Source organism: Carassius auratus, chromosome 16 (assembly GCF_003368295.1).
Source record: "Carassius auratus strain Wakin chromosome 16, ASM336829v1, whole genome shotgun sequence".
NCBI lineage: Eukaryota > Metazoa > Chordata > Actinopteri > Cypriniformes > Cyprinidae > Carassius > Carassius auratus.
In genome coordinates this window covers 10,923,195-10,940,967 of record NC_039258.1, presented here as the reverse complement: position 1 = coordinate 10,940,967, position 17,773 = coordinate 10,923,195, and the positions used below count along the sequence as shown (strand labels likewise).

Sequence of the window (17,773 nt, the reverse complement as noted above, 5' to 3'; positions counted from 1 at the left end):
CCATACAGACATGCTTTCAGAGCGCACGCAGGACATTGCCCTCAGCACAAACTCCCACTGACCTACTTACAGACATTCTTACGAGAGAAAATTGATTAAATAAACTATCAGAGGAGTTGGTCATTCCTGATTCAGGTGTTTTACTAAAAGGTAAAATGCCAAACAAACAAATAGCATTTCCCTAACTTTAGCATATGGCTCATTTTCTTTAGATTTTCTGTAACTATAATTCAGTGTTCGCATAACACTGCATGTAGTTAAAAACTTTGAAAGAACGTAGCTATAGAACGTTTCTAGTGGTTCTTAGGTTTAACTTAACTAAAATGACTAAAATTAGTGTGCAAAAATTTGTTTAATGGCTCCTGTTAAAATACAAACAAAAAAACAACAACACTAAAACCAGTCCATCACGTGGGTTTCAATCTCAAGCGCTGTGTCATTTTGAAACCCTTAAAGCTCAATTTCAAACAAAACACACAAACAAATTAAATATGTAAATTCCCTATTACGTGCAGTTAGCATTCTTCATTTTTGCTGATTATAAAGCGCAATTAAGCACTTAACGCTGCCTATTCACATCCCAGCTGTCCACCTGTCTGAGGCCTGGGAAAAGACCTTGGCGCTGGTTCACGCCGCGCGTCGTCTCTGTGAAACACGCAGTGCGCGAATGAAAAGGGGCGTCGAGCTGCTCCTCTCACAGCCCGCGAGCTCCAGGCGCTCCTAATAACGTGCTATCAAAATAAGACCCCCACTTTCCCTTCTCCGTTTGATCCTAGAAAGTGAAACTGTGCTAATTACGCGACGGAGACCATCTGGACTCTTCGTTAACCCTTTCCGCAGTGACTGTGGGCGCCATTAAGTATTCTTGAATTAAATGGGGCCTTCACTTAGAATCAGCGTGATTTGACATCGTTGTTTATCGTCGAGCTGAATGTAGAATTCACGACTGCTTTGACTTTGAAGAGATCACTTCGTGGAAAAAAACAAACACGTGCCCAATTCGAAAAATATACTGTGTATTTCTGTCACACACCTTTAATGGATTATTGAAATAAACATGACATATCAGCAATATAAATCTGAGCAATTTATTTGAATGTCATTCCATTCAGAATTTGTCGTTCAAACGCAGGTTATGCGGAGTAGAAATAATCATTGCAAAGAAACACTTTTTCTTTAAAACAGATAAACATGTAACTATATACATTTTATATCTTAAATCAATCAAAACATTTCCCCTCCAATTCAATTTAATAGTCAATAAAACAATGTCAATTAATGTCCAATGTTCACAGTATTTCTAAACAAATTTTTGAAACAATCCAGAAATATAAGATAAAATGTGTGCTCATAAGAAACGTTTTATAAAACCTGTAACTCACAGAGTTTTATGATGTAGATATTAAAGTCCAGCTGTTTAGGATTCATACAAGTTATTATTCAATTTCAGGAGAATGAAAAAATATATATACCAAATGAATAAAAAATATTTTCCCATACATCCCACAGCAGATTCTCATTGTTTTTGCAAAAATATTCAAAATAAAGAGAAAGCATAAATTGTATTTTGCAGTCGACTATCTTAAATTACAGCTATTTCTAGAAGGTAATCATAAGAACAATCAGCTTGTCCTCTGTCACGCGCAGTAGAGCCATTCTCAGCTCTGCATCACCATCTAGTGGTCTTATAAGGAATCACATACATTCTCGATGTTGTTCCTCAGGTGAACTGGGCTAATAGTTTGATATAATAACATATACTGATATTAACAATAATGGAAAAAAGTTGACCATTTTATTTTAAGAGTGTAAGTAAAAAAAAATGGCACCTGCAGTGAACATCACAGGTGACAGGGCTTGCAAGTTTATGTAGTGATGTAGTAATGAACAAATGCAGACAGGTGAATGAAGGGAATTTAGCTGCTGAGTTTTTCTACTTCATTTGCAGTGGCCACTTCGTAAAGCTCATGCTGGTCTTCCTCCTCCCCCGGTACCTGAAATGCATTCACATTTCCTCTTAGCACATGATAAGACTGTCAAAACTGTCTCTGTATATTGTACATACAATGATACTGCACATTAGGCAGGAATGCCTAATAAGTCAAGGACAGGTAAGGTATATATGGTTGAAAAAGGCTTACAGAATACAGCATAAACTATAAAAAGCTATTAAAAAATGGTAATTCAATTTTTTTACCTCCCAGTAGACTCCATCCTCAAAGCATTGAGCATCTGGAGGAGCACCGTAAATGGGCAGCTTCAGAATTAACCCTGAAAAAAACACAGACATATTTTGTTATGTTTTATCTGAGATCGATAAATCACTATATACTGAACACACATGTATACACAGGGAAGTATGAACAATCTAAGGTAGGATTTTCTTTAAAGCTTAGTAAACAATCGCTGTGCAGGGAATGAATGACATTTATTACAAAATATTAAAATTTTCTTTATTGTTACTTTGTGTTTTTTTTTATCCTGTGTTCCATAAGAAAAGTATTTTAACCAACCCAAAATGAATATACTACAGTGATCATTTTTGTTGGTGTTGTTGTGAATATTTCAATCTTATTATTATAATATTATATATTTCTGTCCCAAACAGAAAATGAAATGAAAATATGTCGCATCAGTCCAAAAATAGTCATGACGAGTGAAAAAAACACAAGTCAGCATTTATTTAGAACCAAGAACCAAGAGATGACCGTCTACAGCCGCGAGAGGGCGCTCTATGCTGCTCAGTGCTCCTGTAGCTTACCCTGAAAACATTACCTGAAAACTGTTAACTGAAATTAATTTATTTAACAAAATCCAAGACCAAGAACAAATACTGGTAATCTAGAAAGGCAAGTTATTCAGCTAATGGTATACCACAGTACACATAACAACAGGTTGAATAGGTGCCCGGTAGCAGTCACAGGAGCACTGAGCAGCATAGAGCACCCTCCCGTGGCTGTACACGGTAATGTTTTCTCTTGGTTTATGTCAAATTAATTTTGATATATAAGTCACACCTGACAATAAGTCGCAGGACCAGCCAAAATATGAAAAGAAGTACGGCTTATAGTCCAGAAAATATGGTAATAAAACATTTAGCTCTATGCATTTTGCCTTGATTATGTGTTTTCAGTGTGTGGCACAAATGTGTTTCATAGCATTTGTATATTTACTTCAAATTCTCTCATTTGAACGGCAAAGCATGATAACAGTGCAAAACTTCAAATTGATAAGATCAAATAATTGGCGTGGTAGAAGCATGCATTCACTGCACTTTCAAACTGTACACACACCTGTAATGAGACCACCAAACAGAGCCATTCCTAGTGTTACGGCCAGGGAAATAGCCTGAAATCCACCCTTAGATTGAGGGTTCCATTGCCCAGTTTCAACATCAGCAAAAACTCTTTGCAATCTGAGTAAGATAGGATACAGAGGCACCAATATGTCAGTTCTCACTAGGGTTGTGAATCGAAAATCGATACTTAAGGTCAGGAATTGGCTACTTGTTGTAAAATGTAAATTAGGATTCCGCCTATCGATTCCTGTGTGCACTTTTTTCTTTCTTTTGTTTTTCTTCATCTGTGAAGACGCGACCTGGCGATCTGCCAGGACTTCGGCCGTGGTTCATCCGTGCAGCGTACGAACAGTATCCTCAGTGTGATTTGAACATTCATATATGTGTTCACGCTGCTGTTGACCTAAATAGAGCAGCTGTAATGTATAAAACAGCTTCATGCAGTCTTTTCAACCACACAGTATCATTTCTGTTACAAACATTCAAATCACAGAAGTACTGGGATAAAAGTTTATAGTTCAGATATAAACGCTGATGTGTATGGTAGCAATCAAAATAGAGTAAATCACCTTTTGAAAGTAGTTTGACATTCAAAATAAAGATTTATCGATCACATTGTTACACCAGTAGGTGGCAAAAAGGAGCTGTAAACATGTATTTGACTTTGAATAATTTCAGACAATTGTTAAAAAATGCTGATTCATTCAGTAATGAAGTAAATCTTGATATGGTCCTTGAATCATTCATTCATAAATTACATGTGCTTTTGTTTAGTTGATTTTTTTATTCAGAATCATGAGAGAACCACAAACGCCATTAAAAAATTTCAATTTATCAATAATCATGTAAATCTATTTTGCACACAAACAGCTCTTAAACGAGTCCAGTTTTTATGTAGCCTGATGATTTTCGTTCATGGTATTCAGCTGTAACCAAATGTTTTGCAGAAATCGAGAGAATAAATTTGATATCTAAATGTTAGTCTTCATTTTTTAATCACATTGGAATTGAAACTGGGATTAAAAATGATCGGAATCGATAAGCAGAATTGGCACTGAATTGATGAAATTCAAACGATTCCCAACCTTAGTTCTCACACAGAATTAGTTCTGCAATATTTTCAGCCATGACACACAAATATGCAAAACAAAGCAAACCCTTACTAAATAACACAACCAATAACACAATCACAAATCATTAATTATGCAAATAATTACTTTATATATATATAACTGACTTACCCCTGTCCATAAACGTCTGGGGTTGCGAGGGCAGCAGTGACAGCACCCACTATGGCTCCCAGAACCCCTGGCATTCCATGCAGGTTATGAATGCCACATGTGTCCTGAATCTTCAGTTTCGATTCCAAAACCGGCTAAAAGAGCACAAAACAGCAACAAACGTGATACAGAGGCTTCTTGTAGATGTTTATAGTTATGTGTCGGAGAAATGTGCGCTACTAACCGAGAGGTATTTGTATCCCAGTACTGAAATAGTTCCAGCGAGGAATCCCACGATCATAGAGCCGAAGGCAGTCAGCATCATCTCTCCAGCTGTTCCCACAGCAACACCACCAGCCAGTGCGGCATTCTGGATGTGCACCTGAAAAAGACAGAAGCTTGTAAGAGGGTTTGTAATGTTGCAGCTTGTAATGTAATATCACAGATAGCCACAAGGGGGTGCTCACCATGTCCAGCTTGCCTTCGGGGTTGACTAGGGCGGAGAAAGCGAATGTAGCCAGTGTGCAGGCGGCCAGAGAGTAGTAAGTGTTCATGGCGGTTCTGTGTTGTGGGTCACCGTAGTTTGTAATGGCTGAGTTGAAGCTGGGCCAGAACATCCACAGATAGATGGTACCTGAGCAGAACCCAAGCTTTCGTGGATCAGAGAGCCCTGGTTGACCACAGGGTAGAATTTTTTAGGTGACTTACCGATCATGGCAAAGAGGTCAGAGTGGTAGACAGATGAGTTTTTGTGTTTGCTCTTGTCCAGGTTTGGCCTGTACAGCACACGGGTCACCACTAGGCCGAAGTAAGCACCAAATGTATGAATGGTCATGGATCCTCCAGCATCATTGGCCTAGAGATACCGGTAACATTTCAATTTGTAATGTTACGTTTACACTCATATATGTAAGAATATTAATATACAGACTGCAGCTCATTTGTTTTTCGCTTATTAGTTTTCACAGTGGATTTTTATTTTAGATATTTTATTTTAAATGTAAATGTGAAGTACTCAAATGTAATCTAGTAGAAATTGTTTTGTTAAAGTCTAAGTTGGAGCTTTAACTACATATCATATGCATGTCTACATTTGGCAAGACCAAAAAATAAATAAATGAAAGACACATTTTACAAAGTAATCTATACAGCTGATAATTTATAATGCCATTAGATGTAAAGAGAAACCAATTAATTTTCAATATACTCAGGATGCAGGGTTTTTATAATACAACAAGCTATACACTGTGATTTTAATAGTAATACCATGAATTTGTCTTTATTATGCCTGTGGGAAATATTAGGGGTAATATTAGGAGCATAATATGTAAGAGATTTTGTAACAACCTGTATTGGTCAATACTGAATATTTAATTGTGTATTTCATATGAAGCATTTAAAATTATTAATTTTATTTTGTTTAATTATTATTATTATTATTTTTATTCATAATTTATTCCATTACATTAAAATAATTATTTCTTTATCAACCAGAATTTCAATATCGTTGCATCCCTATCAAACGTGTATCCAGTATTTAAAAAAATTAACAAAAATCAGATTTAGTAACAATTAGCAAAATCTGAAAATTCCAATGATCATATTTTGTGCTTTTGTAGATCTGACGGTGTGTTCACACTCACCCCAAGAATGGAAAGCAGGATGAACTCATTGACGGCGAACAATGTCACCTCGAAAATGGCCATTACAAGTAGTTGCACAGGACTGGTCTTCCCCAAAACGGCACCAAAAGAGATCAGCACGGAACCAGTGCAGAAGTCTGCATTTATCATGCTGCAGAAAAAACATATTCATTGTAATTTAAAATACAGTAGTGCATGTGTCTCTGAGGCAGGAGCTGCACAGTCTAGTCATCTGCTCAACTGCCACGTCCACTTGGTGGCGCTACGTTCAGCTGTAATCTACTTTACACCCGAGGCCACAGCAGCAGCAAATGTGCACATACACCTAACACATACAGAAACATAACAAAGACATTATTTTATCTGACTGTTGTAGCTCTTTAATAACAGATCTTTATTGGCCACTACTGCTGTTAGCCTCCAAACATCACCAGTCACTTTGAAATGCATATTACTGGATGTAAGAAAAAAAAACATAAAAGTCATATGTGGGGTTCAAGTTTTACCTAGTCACGCCAACATGGATTTTGCCATGGTGCATGCCGTGGAAAAAGCCCTGCATAAGTGTGGCCCACTGTAGGGAAAAGGCTGCGATGAGGAAGTTAAATCCGACGCTACTGAATCCATAACGTTGCAGAAACGTCATCAGGAACCCGAAGCCCACGAAGATCATGACATGAACATCCTGGAAACCTAAAACACAAATCAGTTAGATGTTTTACCTATTCTTTCCCCTCTCATTCTCACAGTTTCACATTTTTAATAGTAATCTCAGAAACTGCAATTGCTCACTGATATGTGTGTGGACTGGTCAATAAATTTTTTCTGACATGGGTACTTAGCAACACCATTCAGGGCCAATTTTACACTATTGGTATGCTCAACCCCTCATTAACCCGTGTTCTTCTCTGTGTAGAGCCATTCATTCACCCATTTCACTTCTTTTGACACAATTACACTGTTGCCAAGCAACTGGCCATTGACCTGGGCACCAATGAGGATGGCATGGGCCCTTTGGGCAAACTGTCCCACATACCTCTCACACTCACCCTTCTTTGGCAGCCCATAAATAAGTCTACGAGCTCCATGTGTAAGGTGAGTTTACTGTAGGACAAATAAGTCTTTAAATGGATAGTTAATCCAAAAATTAAACTAATGTCTCTTCAAACCTTAATAACCTTTATTTCTTTTGTGTCTTTTTTTTTTTTTGGTCTAAAATAAAAGTCAATGGGATCCAAACTGGTTGGACCACTGACTGTGATTGTATGAACAAAATCTCTTCTGTTCCATTCAAAAGATGAAAGTCATTTAGGTTTGAAACAACTTTAGGGTAAAAGATCATGAAATCTTCTATCCCTTCAATGAAACCAGTGAAACTGGTGAAGCAATCTGTTTTTATCCTTACAAAGTTAGACAACATAAATTGTGATTGGCAGAGCATAATAACTTATTGCATTTGAACACATATAAAAATGTGATTCATCAACTGTCATACACCTCTGAATGGATTTGTTTCGCATGTCACACCTGTTGTTATGTGTCCTGCAGTTGAACAATGAAGCAAAACAGATGCGACCACTCCCATAAAGGTAAAGATGCATATTATTGAAGATTAGGAATCAAATACTGTACAGACAAGAAGTATTTTTCTAGTCAATAAAATCTCTTTTCTTTGCAGAGGATTTTCCCCTTTCTCTCTTTATCCTACCTAATATATGCAGTATTCTGCTTATAGGTTTGTGAAATCTGTCAGGATTTATGCCATTGCCAAGTCACTGTATATAATTCACATGCAGGTGTGTCCTAGACTTGCAGTGCAGACATAACATGAAATGCAATAAATGTAGTTAAGAGCTTAACGCAAGTCTGGTGCCGAGGGCAGGTTTAGTGCAGATAGCAGAGAGGGTTTAGTAAAGCAAGGTGGTTGGGAAATCCAACTACAGTTTCCCAAGAAAGGACAATTGCACAAAGACAAACCCAAAACAAACATTAAGAGAGCAAATTGTGAATAAAATGTACATGTGCTTCACTTAAACCATTCAGACCACTCAGTGTGCCAATGTTTGTCTGTAGTACAACCAATCAAACACGTTCCTCGGTTATCAAGTTACCCACGTGTGTTTTTACTGGTAAATTCAATAGATTTATACATCCATATTGTTATTTCTTAATAATTACCCAGGTGCGTGATCGTATCAGATCCACAAATATGTTCTCAACAATGAGTTCTGATTATAAAATCCAGGTCTATTTTTACTATATTTCTCCCTATCATTCATTCAAAAGTGTCACTTACTGGGATAACGGTAGTAGAACTCATTCTCATGATCATTTCTAGTAGCACTATGGGTTCTGTTTTCATTCCACAGCTTGGCATCCGTTTCATCATTATACTCCACCAGCAGTCCAAAGAGGATGATGAGGATGACTTCCAAGATGATGCATAACAGCGGCAGCCGTAACCTCATGTTAGTAGACTCAGCCATGGTGCTTCCCCTTTGCCAGTATCCTTTGCTCACTCTCTATCCCCTTTCCTCTCTCTGGAGCAGGGCACAGGCTCTGATGGGTCTGGAGGCAGAGTGCAAGAGAACATTAGCTGACACAACTCTTTTTATTGTTAGTTTTCCCACTTGTCATCTTAGTAACGCCCACCTGGCCTCTCAAGTCTATTGATTTGTAGCAGTTCTGGGCTCCTCCCTCATTTTTTTGTTCAGGAGATGCACGAGGTATACATTTTTGGCCAATGAGAATATTCAAGTTAAATGTGAACAAATCTATTACAAATGAGTAGGGGTGTGACAAAACACTTATCCCACGAGACACGGGATGAAACACGAGACTGGGTTCAGTAGAGACAAGATTTAGACTTTTTTTTTAAGAAAAAGTCTAAGATGTAACAAACATGATTAATGTATCCATGTAAAAAAAATAAAGCAATTGTTCCCAAACTTTTTCTGTTTTAATTGTTCTGTATTTGATTTATTCTGTTTACATTTTTCTCAACTCCTTTTTAATAGTTAAATTGTTACTAATTAAAAAGCATGTCTAATTAATTAAAATCATGAAACGTATACATTTTCACATCAATTTATTAAAAGTTTAACAAAGTTTAGGGCCCTATGAAATGTTTTATTTCGTATTTCTGTATTATTTATATTGTTTTGTTAATTCCGTTTTAGCATGTCTTATTATTTGAATGTATAAAAAGCTTAATTGATTAATATTATTTTTTTCTTAAAGTAGTCTTATGAATTTTTCTTTTCCTCAGAAATTCTGTGTTGTGTATTTATATTTTTCTGGTTATAAAATGAAGGCATAAAACATTAATTCCATTTATTAAAAAAAATAATAATAATTGAAAATTAAGCAATTTTATATTGATTTACTATTAAAAATAATACATGGAAGAAATGTGGTGTGATTAATCCTTACAAAAAATGTATGTTTCATTTTAGAAGTAGTAGAAGTAGTTGTACATTCAGTAAACAGGGACAGTTTTTTCAAACACATTCCAAAATAGACACATACATTTTGAACTGACAAGGACATGAACTCAAAACATTCAGTATAGGTACTACTGGAATATATTTTAAAATGTAATTTATTCCTTTTATGAATCACATGATCCTTTAGGAATTATTATAATATTCTGACTTAGTGCTCAGGAAACATGTCTTGTTGTTCTCAATGTTCTCAAACATATTTTTGGGGATTCTGCGAACAAAAAGAATACAAATATAATAGATAGTTCAAAAGAACAGCATTTATGTTAACAATGTAAAAGACTGTCACATTTCTGTCACAATTTAAAATGCCCTTCCTTGATAAAAGTATTAACAATAGTTTTACTGACCCCAAACATTTGAATTTATATTTAGTAGTGCAAAATATTATTAAAAATACACATAGGCAGGAGTAACACAAGAAAATGTATCAAATCAGTGACTTTGTCGAATTCAGCCAACATCCCACTGGCTGGTTTAAACTGTTTCTAAATTCACAGGAATCATTTACACTGTATTGTTTATACAACACCGTTGATAAAGGCCTTCAAAGAAAAGCTATGAACCGGCTCTACAGCTGACAAGGGCAACTTAAAGAGAAACATAAAAAAGAGGGTTTAATCCCTTCTTGTACTCTTTTGGCTGAAGTATAAGAGGATGAGAAGTAATTCTACAGGCTTTGGAAACAAAATAAACAAACAAAAATCTTTTAAGTGTTACGTTTTGTGTGAATGAGTTACAAAGCCAAACATTTTACACAGATAAACAGATTCTAGTAATGTGAACTAATAAAGAAAACAGGGTCAATGTTTATTATATGTGGCCTTTAAAAAACTGCCAAAATGTTAAAACAGCCTCGTGGAAAATAACTAAGAACTATTTAGGCACAGCTTTCTGGACTGCCCCGAAAGCTAAACCCATCAGGTGTCACTTCGATTCTTCCAGTCAACAGTGCTTGACCTTTGATCTCTTTCACCTCTGCTTTCATCTATGAGTAGTTTTTAGAGCACTGGGTTCACCAAACACTTTCTCAAATCTCACTTCTTGTCTTTCAGGTTCCAATGTTTCAAGCTCAGAAAAAGAGATTTTTCTGTGTGTGTGCTAATATGAAGTACACACTCTCCTGTCTGAAGTGCTTTTGAAAGTTGAATTAGAAAAAAATAACATTGAAAGCTCTCATGAACAAGACAAAGATTCTCCGTGTGAACCAGCACACTGTACACCAGAGGGAAATGACCCTGTCAGTGACGTGACATTCAGCCAAGTATGGTGACCCATACTCAGAAATCGTGCTCTGCATTTAACCCATCCGAAGTGCACACACACAGAGCAGTGAACACACACACACACACACACACTGTGAACACACATGTAGGATTTCAAATTCATGGTGCAGGAAAAATCAAATCAAACCTGCACTCCACTAAAGTCTGTCAGTGCAAATGACAAAACTGAACAATTCTTAGGTGTTCAAAGGGATAAACTTGGTGGTAAAGGCCTGTAGCTAAATCTGTACAAGATAGTGCCACTTCCAAGAGATTCTCTTCATGATCTACAAAGCTACTGCCCAGTAGGGTCTTTTGAAAAATCCTGAGATACCATACTTTGGGACTCCTTTGCATGCAGCTACAGACCCTGGCACACACATCCGTTCATCCTCTTTTATCATATGAGGGAAAACAGCTAACTAAAACTACAACCAGTGAACCACTAAATGCCATTCAGACGCTAAATGTTTATAACTGGCATGAAGGAATGCAGGGCTCGACATTAACGCTTGTTCGCTTGTCCGCTTGTCCGGGACAAGTGGATTTTGTTAAGGGGCAAGTAAAAGAGAATTTTACTTGCCCAAATGGACAAGTAACCTGATTTCAATTTTAATAACAAACAATAACTAGGGCAGCACCAAAACTTTGGAGAGAAAAATTCAGATTTTATTACTTTCAGTGTAATAATGGATAATGTATTGACAGTATCAAGGTCGCGTCAGCTGAGGCTTGTGCAGCCTGTCTGACTCGTGGATAAATCAAAACTCTAAGCTCAACAGCACACACAAAGAAACATGAAGAAACATACTGTGGTAGAAGAAAAGATAAATATTTTATATAATATATGCAACATCACACGACGAGGAGTGATGTTTTACCGACTTTCAGCTCGATTGCAAATGTGATATTGATTTTATACAACTTTAGCTAAATAAATAAGTAATATTAACTGACTTACATTTTAAACACATTATAGATAACGAAAATAGTTCTAAGCAAAGAAACAGAAAGCGAAACAAACCTCGCTACATTTCAGCTGCGCAGCGTGGACTGGTTATTAGCTCGTACTACAACGCTAACCCATAAAAAAACTAATCCGAACTCAGAACAGCTTTACTCTGGAGCCAAAGTTGATTTCATGACACTGTTACTGCACAAATGCAACCGTGCTGCGAGATCCAGTGAGAAGGGTTTGAAGTTGGTCATTTCCATATGCTAGAAAAATAATGGTACATTTATTAAGAGTGGAAGATTTATATTTTTTGTATATAAAAAGTAGATTTTGCACCTGTTACTGTTGTTAATAAAAGTACATTTTGTGTGCATCTTAACTCAAGCTTAGTGCTTTACTGTCAAATCTGTACTATAAACAGTAAAAAAAAGAAAAATAAACAAGAAAACAACATGAAATATTATTAGTAACAGCACTTATTAATGCAAAACAATAGTAATTTTATGATTAAATGACCTAAATGATTTTTATTTTGAATATCGCTGCGCATGATCCCCCAGCGCTACCAAATCTGCTCCTGGCACCACCATCCGCAGAACTTAGTGGCGCTGGTGCCACTGCTCTCAAATGTTAGTCTGGAGTCCTGGTGAGCCATTTAAAAAAACGGTTACTTTCTTCATTTATTGAATTAATCAGCTGTTTGAATGAATTGGTTGAATCAATGATTCATTCATTAAGACAGTGACTTGCCACCACCTATTGGTGGTTCAATTTCATATTTAAAAGTATCATTGCATTTTTCCAACATTTCATATTTGCATGACAAAAAAGTAAAACATTAATTTAATAACATTATTTATGCATTTTCAATTTTGAGTAAATGAGTTTGTGGGACCTATCTTCATTAAACAGTCTCAGTAAATACATCTAAATGGCACTTTCGATGCAGCTTCAGTGTTTCCTCTGCAGTGGACAGATGGAGTGATACTGATTTCATTTGAATGGGAACAACCATATATTATCATTCTATAGTGGTTAACCATATATAGCCGATATAGAGCAAATTTGATTTTTTTCATCATTTTTATTATTTATATTTAAGAAATTTGAAATAATTTGACAATGGATTAAAAAAATAAATGTGTAAAATAAAAATAATTATACTTTAGATGACAAAGCTATTTTTCACAAATAAATAAATATTTAATAAAAATATCATAAAAAGAAAGTACCGTATTTTTCGGACTATAAGTCACACCTGAGTATAAGCCGCATCAGTCCAAAAAGATGTCATGACGAGGAAAAAAACGTATAAATCGCACTGGACTATAAGTCGCATTTATTCAGAACCAAGAACCAAGAGAAAACATTACCATCTACAGCCGCGAGAGGGCGCTCTATGCTGCTTAGTGTAGTTTACAGGAGCACTCAGCAGCATAGAGCGCCCTCTCACGGCTGTAGACGGTAATGTTTTCTCTTGGTTCATTTCAAATTAATTTTGATAAATAAGTCGCACCTGACTATAAGTCACAGGACCAGCCAAACTATTAAAAAAAGTGCGATTTATAATACGGTACACACTGTAATCAAAGGAGCACTCGGTATTCTGGGAAGTTTCTGTGCACTGGGAATCAAACTTTTCAAATAAAGCCAGGGTTAACCTCATTTTACAAACAGCACACAGTAAATATGTCATGAATATGACAGTGGGCAAATGCATAAAGTGCAGCATAAGTATTCAATTCACACGGACCGACCGTCACACTGAGAACACGCGATCATGCTGGATACACATACACACTTCACAAGATCTCACAGCTGGATTAGACTATGTTTTCAAGGTTTGTGAAATTAAATGTTCATTAGTCATTCAAAGATTTGTTTAAATTATATAAATGCGTATTTGCTTAATGCTGACTGCAAACGAGAGAGTACTATAATGTTTGCCTTTCTATTACTAACGGACCTAATATAAAAGCAATCCTTATAATACTTTCTGTATACATTAATTCCTTTGTTTAACCATTCTATCTGATTATTAGAAAGACTTCTATCTGTATTAGACAGAACTGTTAAAGAAAGCTATGAACAAAAGAGAGTGTGAGCACTGTGTGCGCTCAAGCACTGCAGCGCCGTCAAAATAAAAGTCCCTCCTCGAACACATCGGCCAAGCAGAAAAACTTATTGTCCGATGGCAATATTTGAAAAATGCCTTTGGCAATAAATCAGTCGACCACTTTTATTCGATCACTATTATAACATTATTATTCTATTATTTTAACTTAATGTATTGATCAAATGTAAGAATTTTACGTAAATGGAGACATGTACATTTAATCAGTTTAGGAAAATACTGTCTTTCATAAAATTAAAAAGTGTAACAGCAACCAATTTAAGGCAAATATAAAAAAGATATGCCGATTAAAGTAATACCTGATAGAGCACTGATGAGACTGCTTCAGAATAAATTACCCCCCCGCCAAAAAAAAAAAAAACTTGTTCCCCCAGACAAGTAACTTTTTTACTCGGACAAGTGAATTATTGATTTACTCATGTCAAAGCTTAATGTTGAGCATTGGAATGCCAAGTGTTCTCCTTCCAACAAAGGGAAAAAATAACACTGTTAATGCAATGATGAAGTGTTGATTGTGACAAAAAAAAAAGTATTGCATCACTGCAAGATCAATAATTTTAACAGCTATTGATAAGAACATCTATATTATATCTTTAGACAAATGACAGAAATCATATCTGAACCCATTAGATTATGTATTCAGTCCCTCCAGAAAAATGCAGATTTTTCTTGTGATTGTTGTGGGCAAAAATTCTTGATTTTGCCGCACGTTTTCTTAAAAAATGTGATGGAATATGCGGGATATTTTAGCAATTTTATGCGATGAAATTGCGTGAACTTTTCTCACTAGGCTACTACCTTAATGTAAAGAGTAATTTCTTATTACTTCCCATGATAAGCGAGCATACTAAATCACAGAATATTTTAGTTGCAATCTCTTACTGCAACATTAATATTTTACATACTACTAATATAATTACAACTGTAAGTTTTTGGTAATGTTGTAACAAAAAAGTGCAATCTTACAACTGTAAAGTTGCATCAACTTCTGAATGAAACTACAACAGTGTTAGTAGTCTAGTGAGAAGGGGGTGTTGGGGGAATCACCTTTTTTTCTCTGTTTCATCAAAGCGCAGTTTTCGCAAGTTCTCGCAATATAATTTGTCTCCACTGTCATGTAACAAATCGGGAAACTGCTTTGCGCGTTCTTTTGCGCTTATATTTGTTGGCAAATAAGAATGATTTGCGCGCTTCAAGTTTCACCCTGGTTTCACTGCTGGGTTTGCAGATAATGTTCACATCACGTAATTACGTCACTTCATAAGGTTCCCATGGCAATGGGGGAAAATGGCGCTTTACTTGTGTGAAGTAAACGCAAAATTTTTCAACTTTCTGCTAAGATATATGTGTGTTTTTGGAACGAAAATACAGGGATTATGAAAACATGCTATCCCCACATATTTTGCTTCCTGAAATTGGCAATTTATGCGGCAAAAGAGCGGCATATTTGAAAAAATGCGACCCCGCATAAATATGCAGCCTTAGGCTGATTGTGCATTAAATCAAGAGATCGCATAATCACGTTTTTCTGGAGGGACTGTGTATTAATTCTGAGTGAGTGACCTCGTAAAAGTGTTTAGAAACATAAACAAATGTCTTATATTGACAGTAAACAAAGATGAAGCCTAAGTGTCCTATTTTGAGTCAGAGAGTAGCCTGAGGTTAAGGACAGGACTGTTACCAGAGCATGAAAAGTAATTTCACCTTGTCTCTTTTAAATCTGTCTTCAACTGATAAAATGTTTACACACTCTTTTTATGCTATGGAGGTCTTGGACATGTGATCCTGTCACAGGCACCATATATGAGGTCACATATAAATATATTACTGTCTTTTATATCTCTGTTCACACTGTAAAATGATGTAAATTAATATGTACCAGCATGAAAATCTAATTTCGACAGATAGGTGTCCTGCTCCTCATGTTGGTAACTAACTCATACCAGACCACAACACTTCAGCGATGTGGAAATTATCTCTAATTGGTCAGGTAGGATGGACCTGCATTATTACTTATGTTTAAAATTTAGGGTTAGGGTTAGGGTTAGATATTACACTGCATATATTAAATGGACATTAGAGTATCAGATTTCACTACAAAGGTTCACAGTAAGAACAACAACTGTAAGGACAACTGTATCAGCGTCCACACCATATGTGATAAAACCTGTTTTTATACAGTCTATGGATAAAACTCAATTTATTACAAACACACACAAACCGTTCAGTTGTCTAACATTACTGCTTTATTACACAACCATATATATATATATATATATATATATATATATATATATATATACAGGTAATCATAAATATATATTATTAAATGAATTGACCTTATTATAGAAATGTTTCCCAAGATTTTTTTCTGATTTCAGTAACTTAACGTTAGAAAATGTGCAACAGGAGCAATACATAAGGGTTTCGTAGGTAAAAATCCCATTCATTTTCTCACCATTTTTTTTTTTCTATGATTTTCACATATTTTTTTTTTAGATCAAATATAATTTGCAATGTTTCATCTCTGGCCTAATTGGGCTCATGGTTTTTCACTCTGTACTGCAGATTTTGTCTTTTTATACAAACAAGTGGCAGGAGAAAATGAATGGGAATTATAATCGTGGAATCAAGTCAGGTGAAAGAGTCAGTAACGATAAGTTAATCACGTTACGATAAACCCTCCTGAGATTTGAATTCGTCTAAAAGTTCCATCGCAAAACCACTTACGTTACCGTAACTTATCTGTCCACACCTCCACATCGGTTCACGCGCTAATTTACAGAAATTAACGTTAGATTTTAACCGCAACGATTCTTAACAAACCTCAAGATGCTAACCATATAAATCTGAAATACAAAATATACCTCAAATAAATATTTAAAATAACTAGACTCCATCCTGGTTACATTCAGTAATATACTAAGTAACGTTAACTATTGTATAACGTAACATACTGGGTGGTTAATAGATTTGTGAGGGACATTTTAAACTTTAAAAACTTGGCGTTTCTAAAACAGACAGCTTAACCATCTTTATAATACACGATTTATGTACAATTTATACACCATTACTATAAGGTATGGCTTATATAACACAGATTTTACAGATTACATACCTGACTGGACAGGAAGACGTTTTAGCTTTCTTCAAATTTGGCTCGCGAGCCTGCGTGTTGGTGGGGGAGGGGCGCGCCACTGACACCCGCGAAAAGATACTCAGAAATATAAATAGGAATGAAATCAATATTATATTTTTTTTAATCCCCTTGTTTAAAAATAAATATATGCATACAGTATTTTCGATGCAATTAATCACAATTAATAATTTGACAGCACTAATAAAAATACTGTTTTTAAAAAAAAAAAAAAGAAAAAGGATTTAGTGCTAGATTTACATAACTGGAAATGCATCACAGTGTGAAAAAGGTCTGATGTTGCAAATGAAAAGCTTTGCAAGATCTGTGATCAGCTGTGTGTCCAGGAAAGATAACATCTCAGTCATTCCAAACAATAGTCACGTGTAAAAATCACGAGTTCTTTAAATATTTAACACAGACACACATCCTTACTGAAGGTTACCATCATTTGACTCACAATATTATTTCAGTAAATTATTTAATGAATTTATTTTTTGTACAGAATAACCAAATGTTAGATTTCCACTTTGCATAAATATAATTTTAAAATGCACAATCACCCTTTATACCAGTTCTTGCCAAAAACCTCTACAAGCATGCCATGCATGCAATATAT

General features: G+C 35.6%; 1 protein-coding gene across 1 annotated transcript; it reads right to left on the bottom strand.

The window, feature by feature from the left end:
• Positions 1-1,063: 1,063 nt before the first annotated feature.
• On the bottom strand, positions 1,064-17,280 carry rhbg (Rh family B glycoprotein). Its single transcript, XM_026284038.1, has 11 exons — positions 17,137-17,280; positions 8,458-8,729; positions 6,668-6,854; positions 6,162-6,312; positions 5,227-5,374; positions 4,986-5,152; positions 4,763-4,900; positions 4,540-4,673; positions 3,294-3,415; positions 2,198-2,271; positions 1,064-1,994 (listed from the first exon to the last, which is right to left on the bottom strand). Exons 2-11 carry the CDS (start codon positions 8,645-8,647, stop codon positions 1,917-1,919), a joined length of 1,389 nt encoding a protein of 462 aa, XP_026139823.1. The 5' UTR covers positions 8,648-8,729; positions 17,137-17,280; the 3' UTR covers positions 1,064-1,916.
• Between the last annotated feature and the right edge of the window lie 493 nt (positions 17,281-17,773).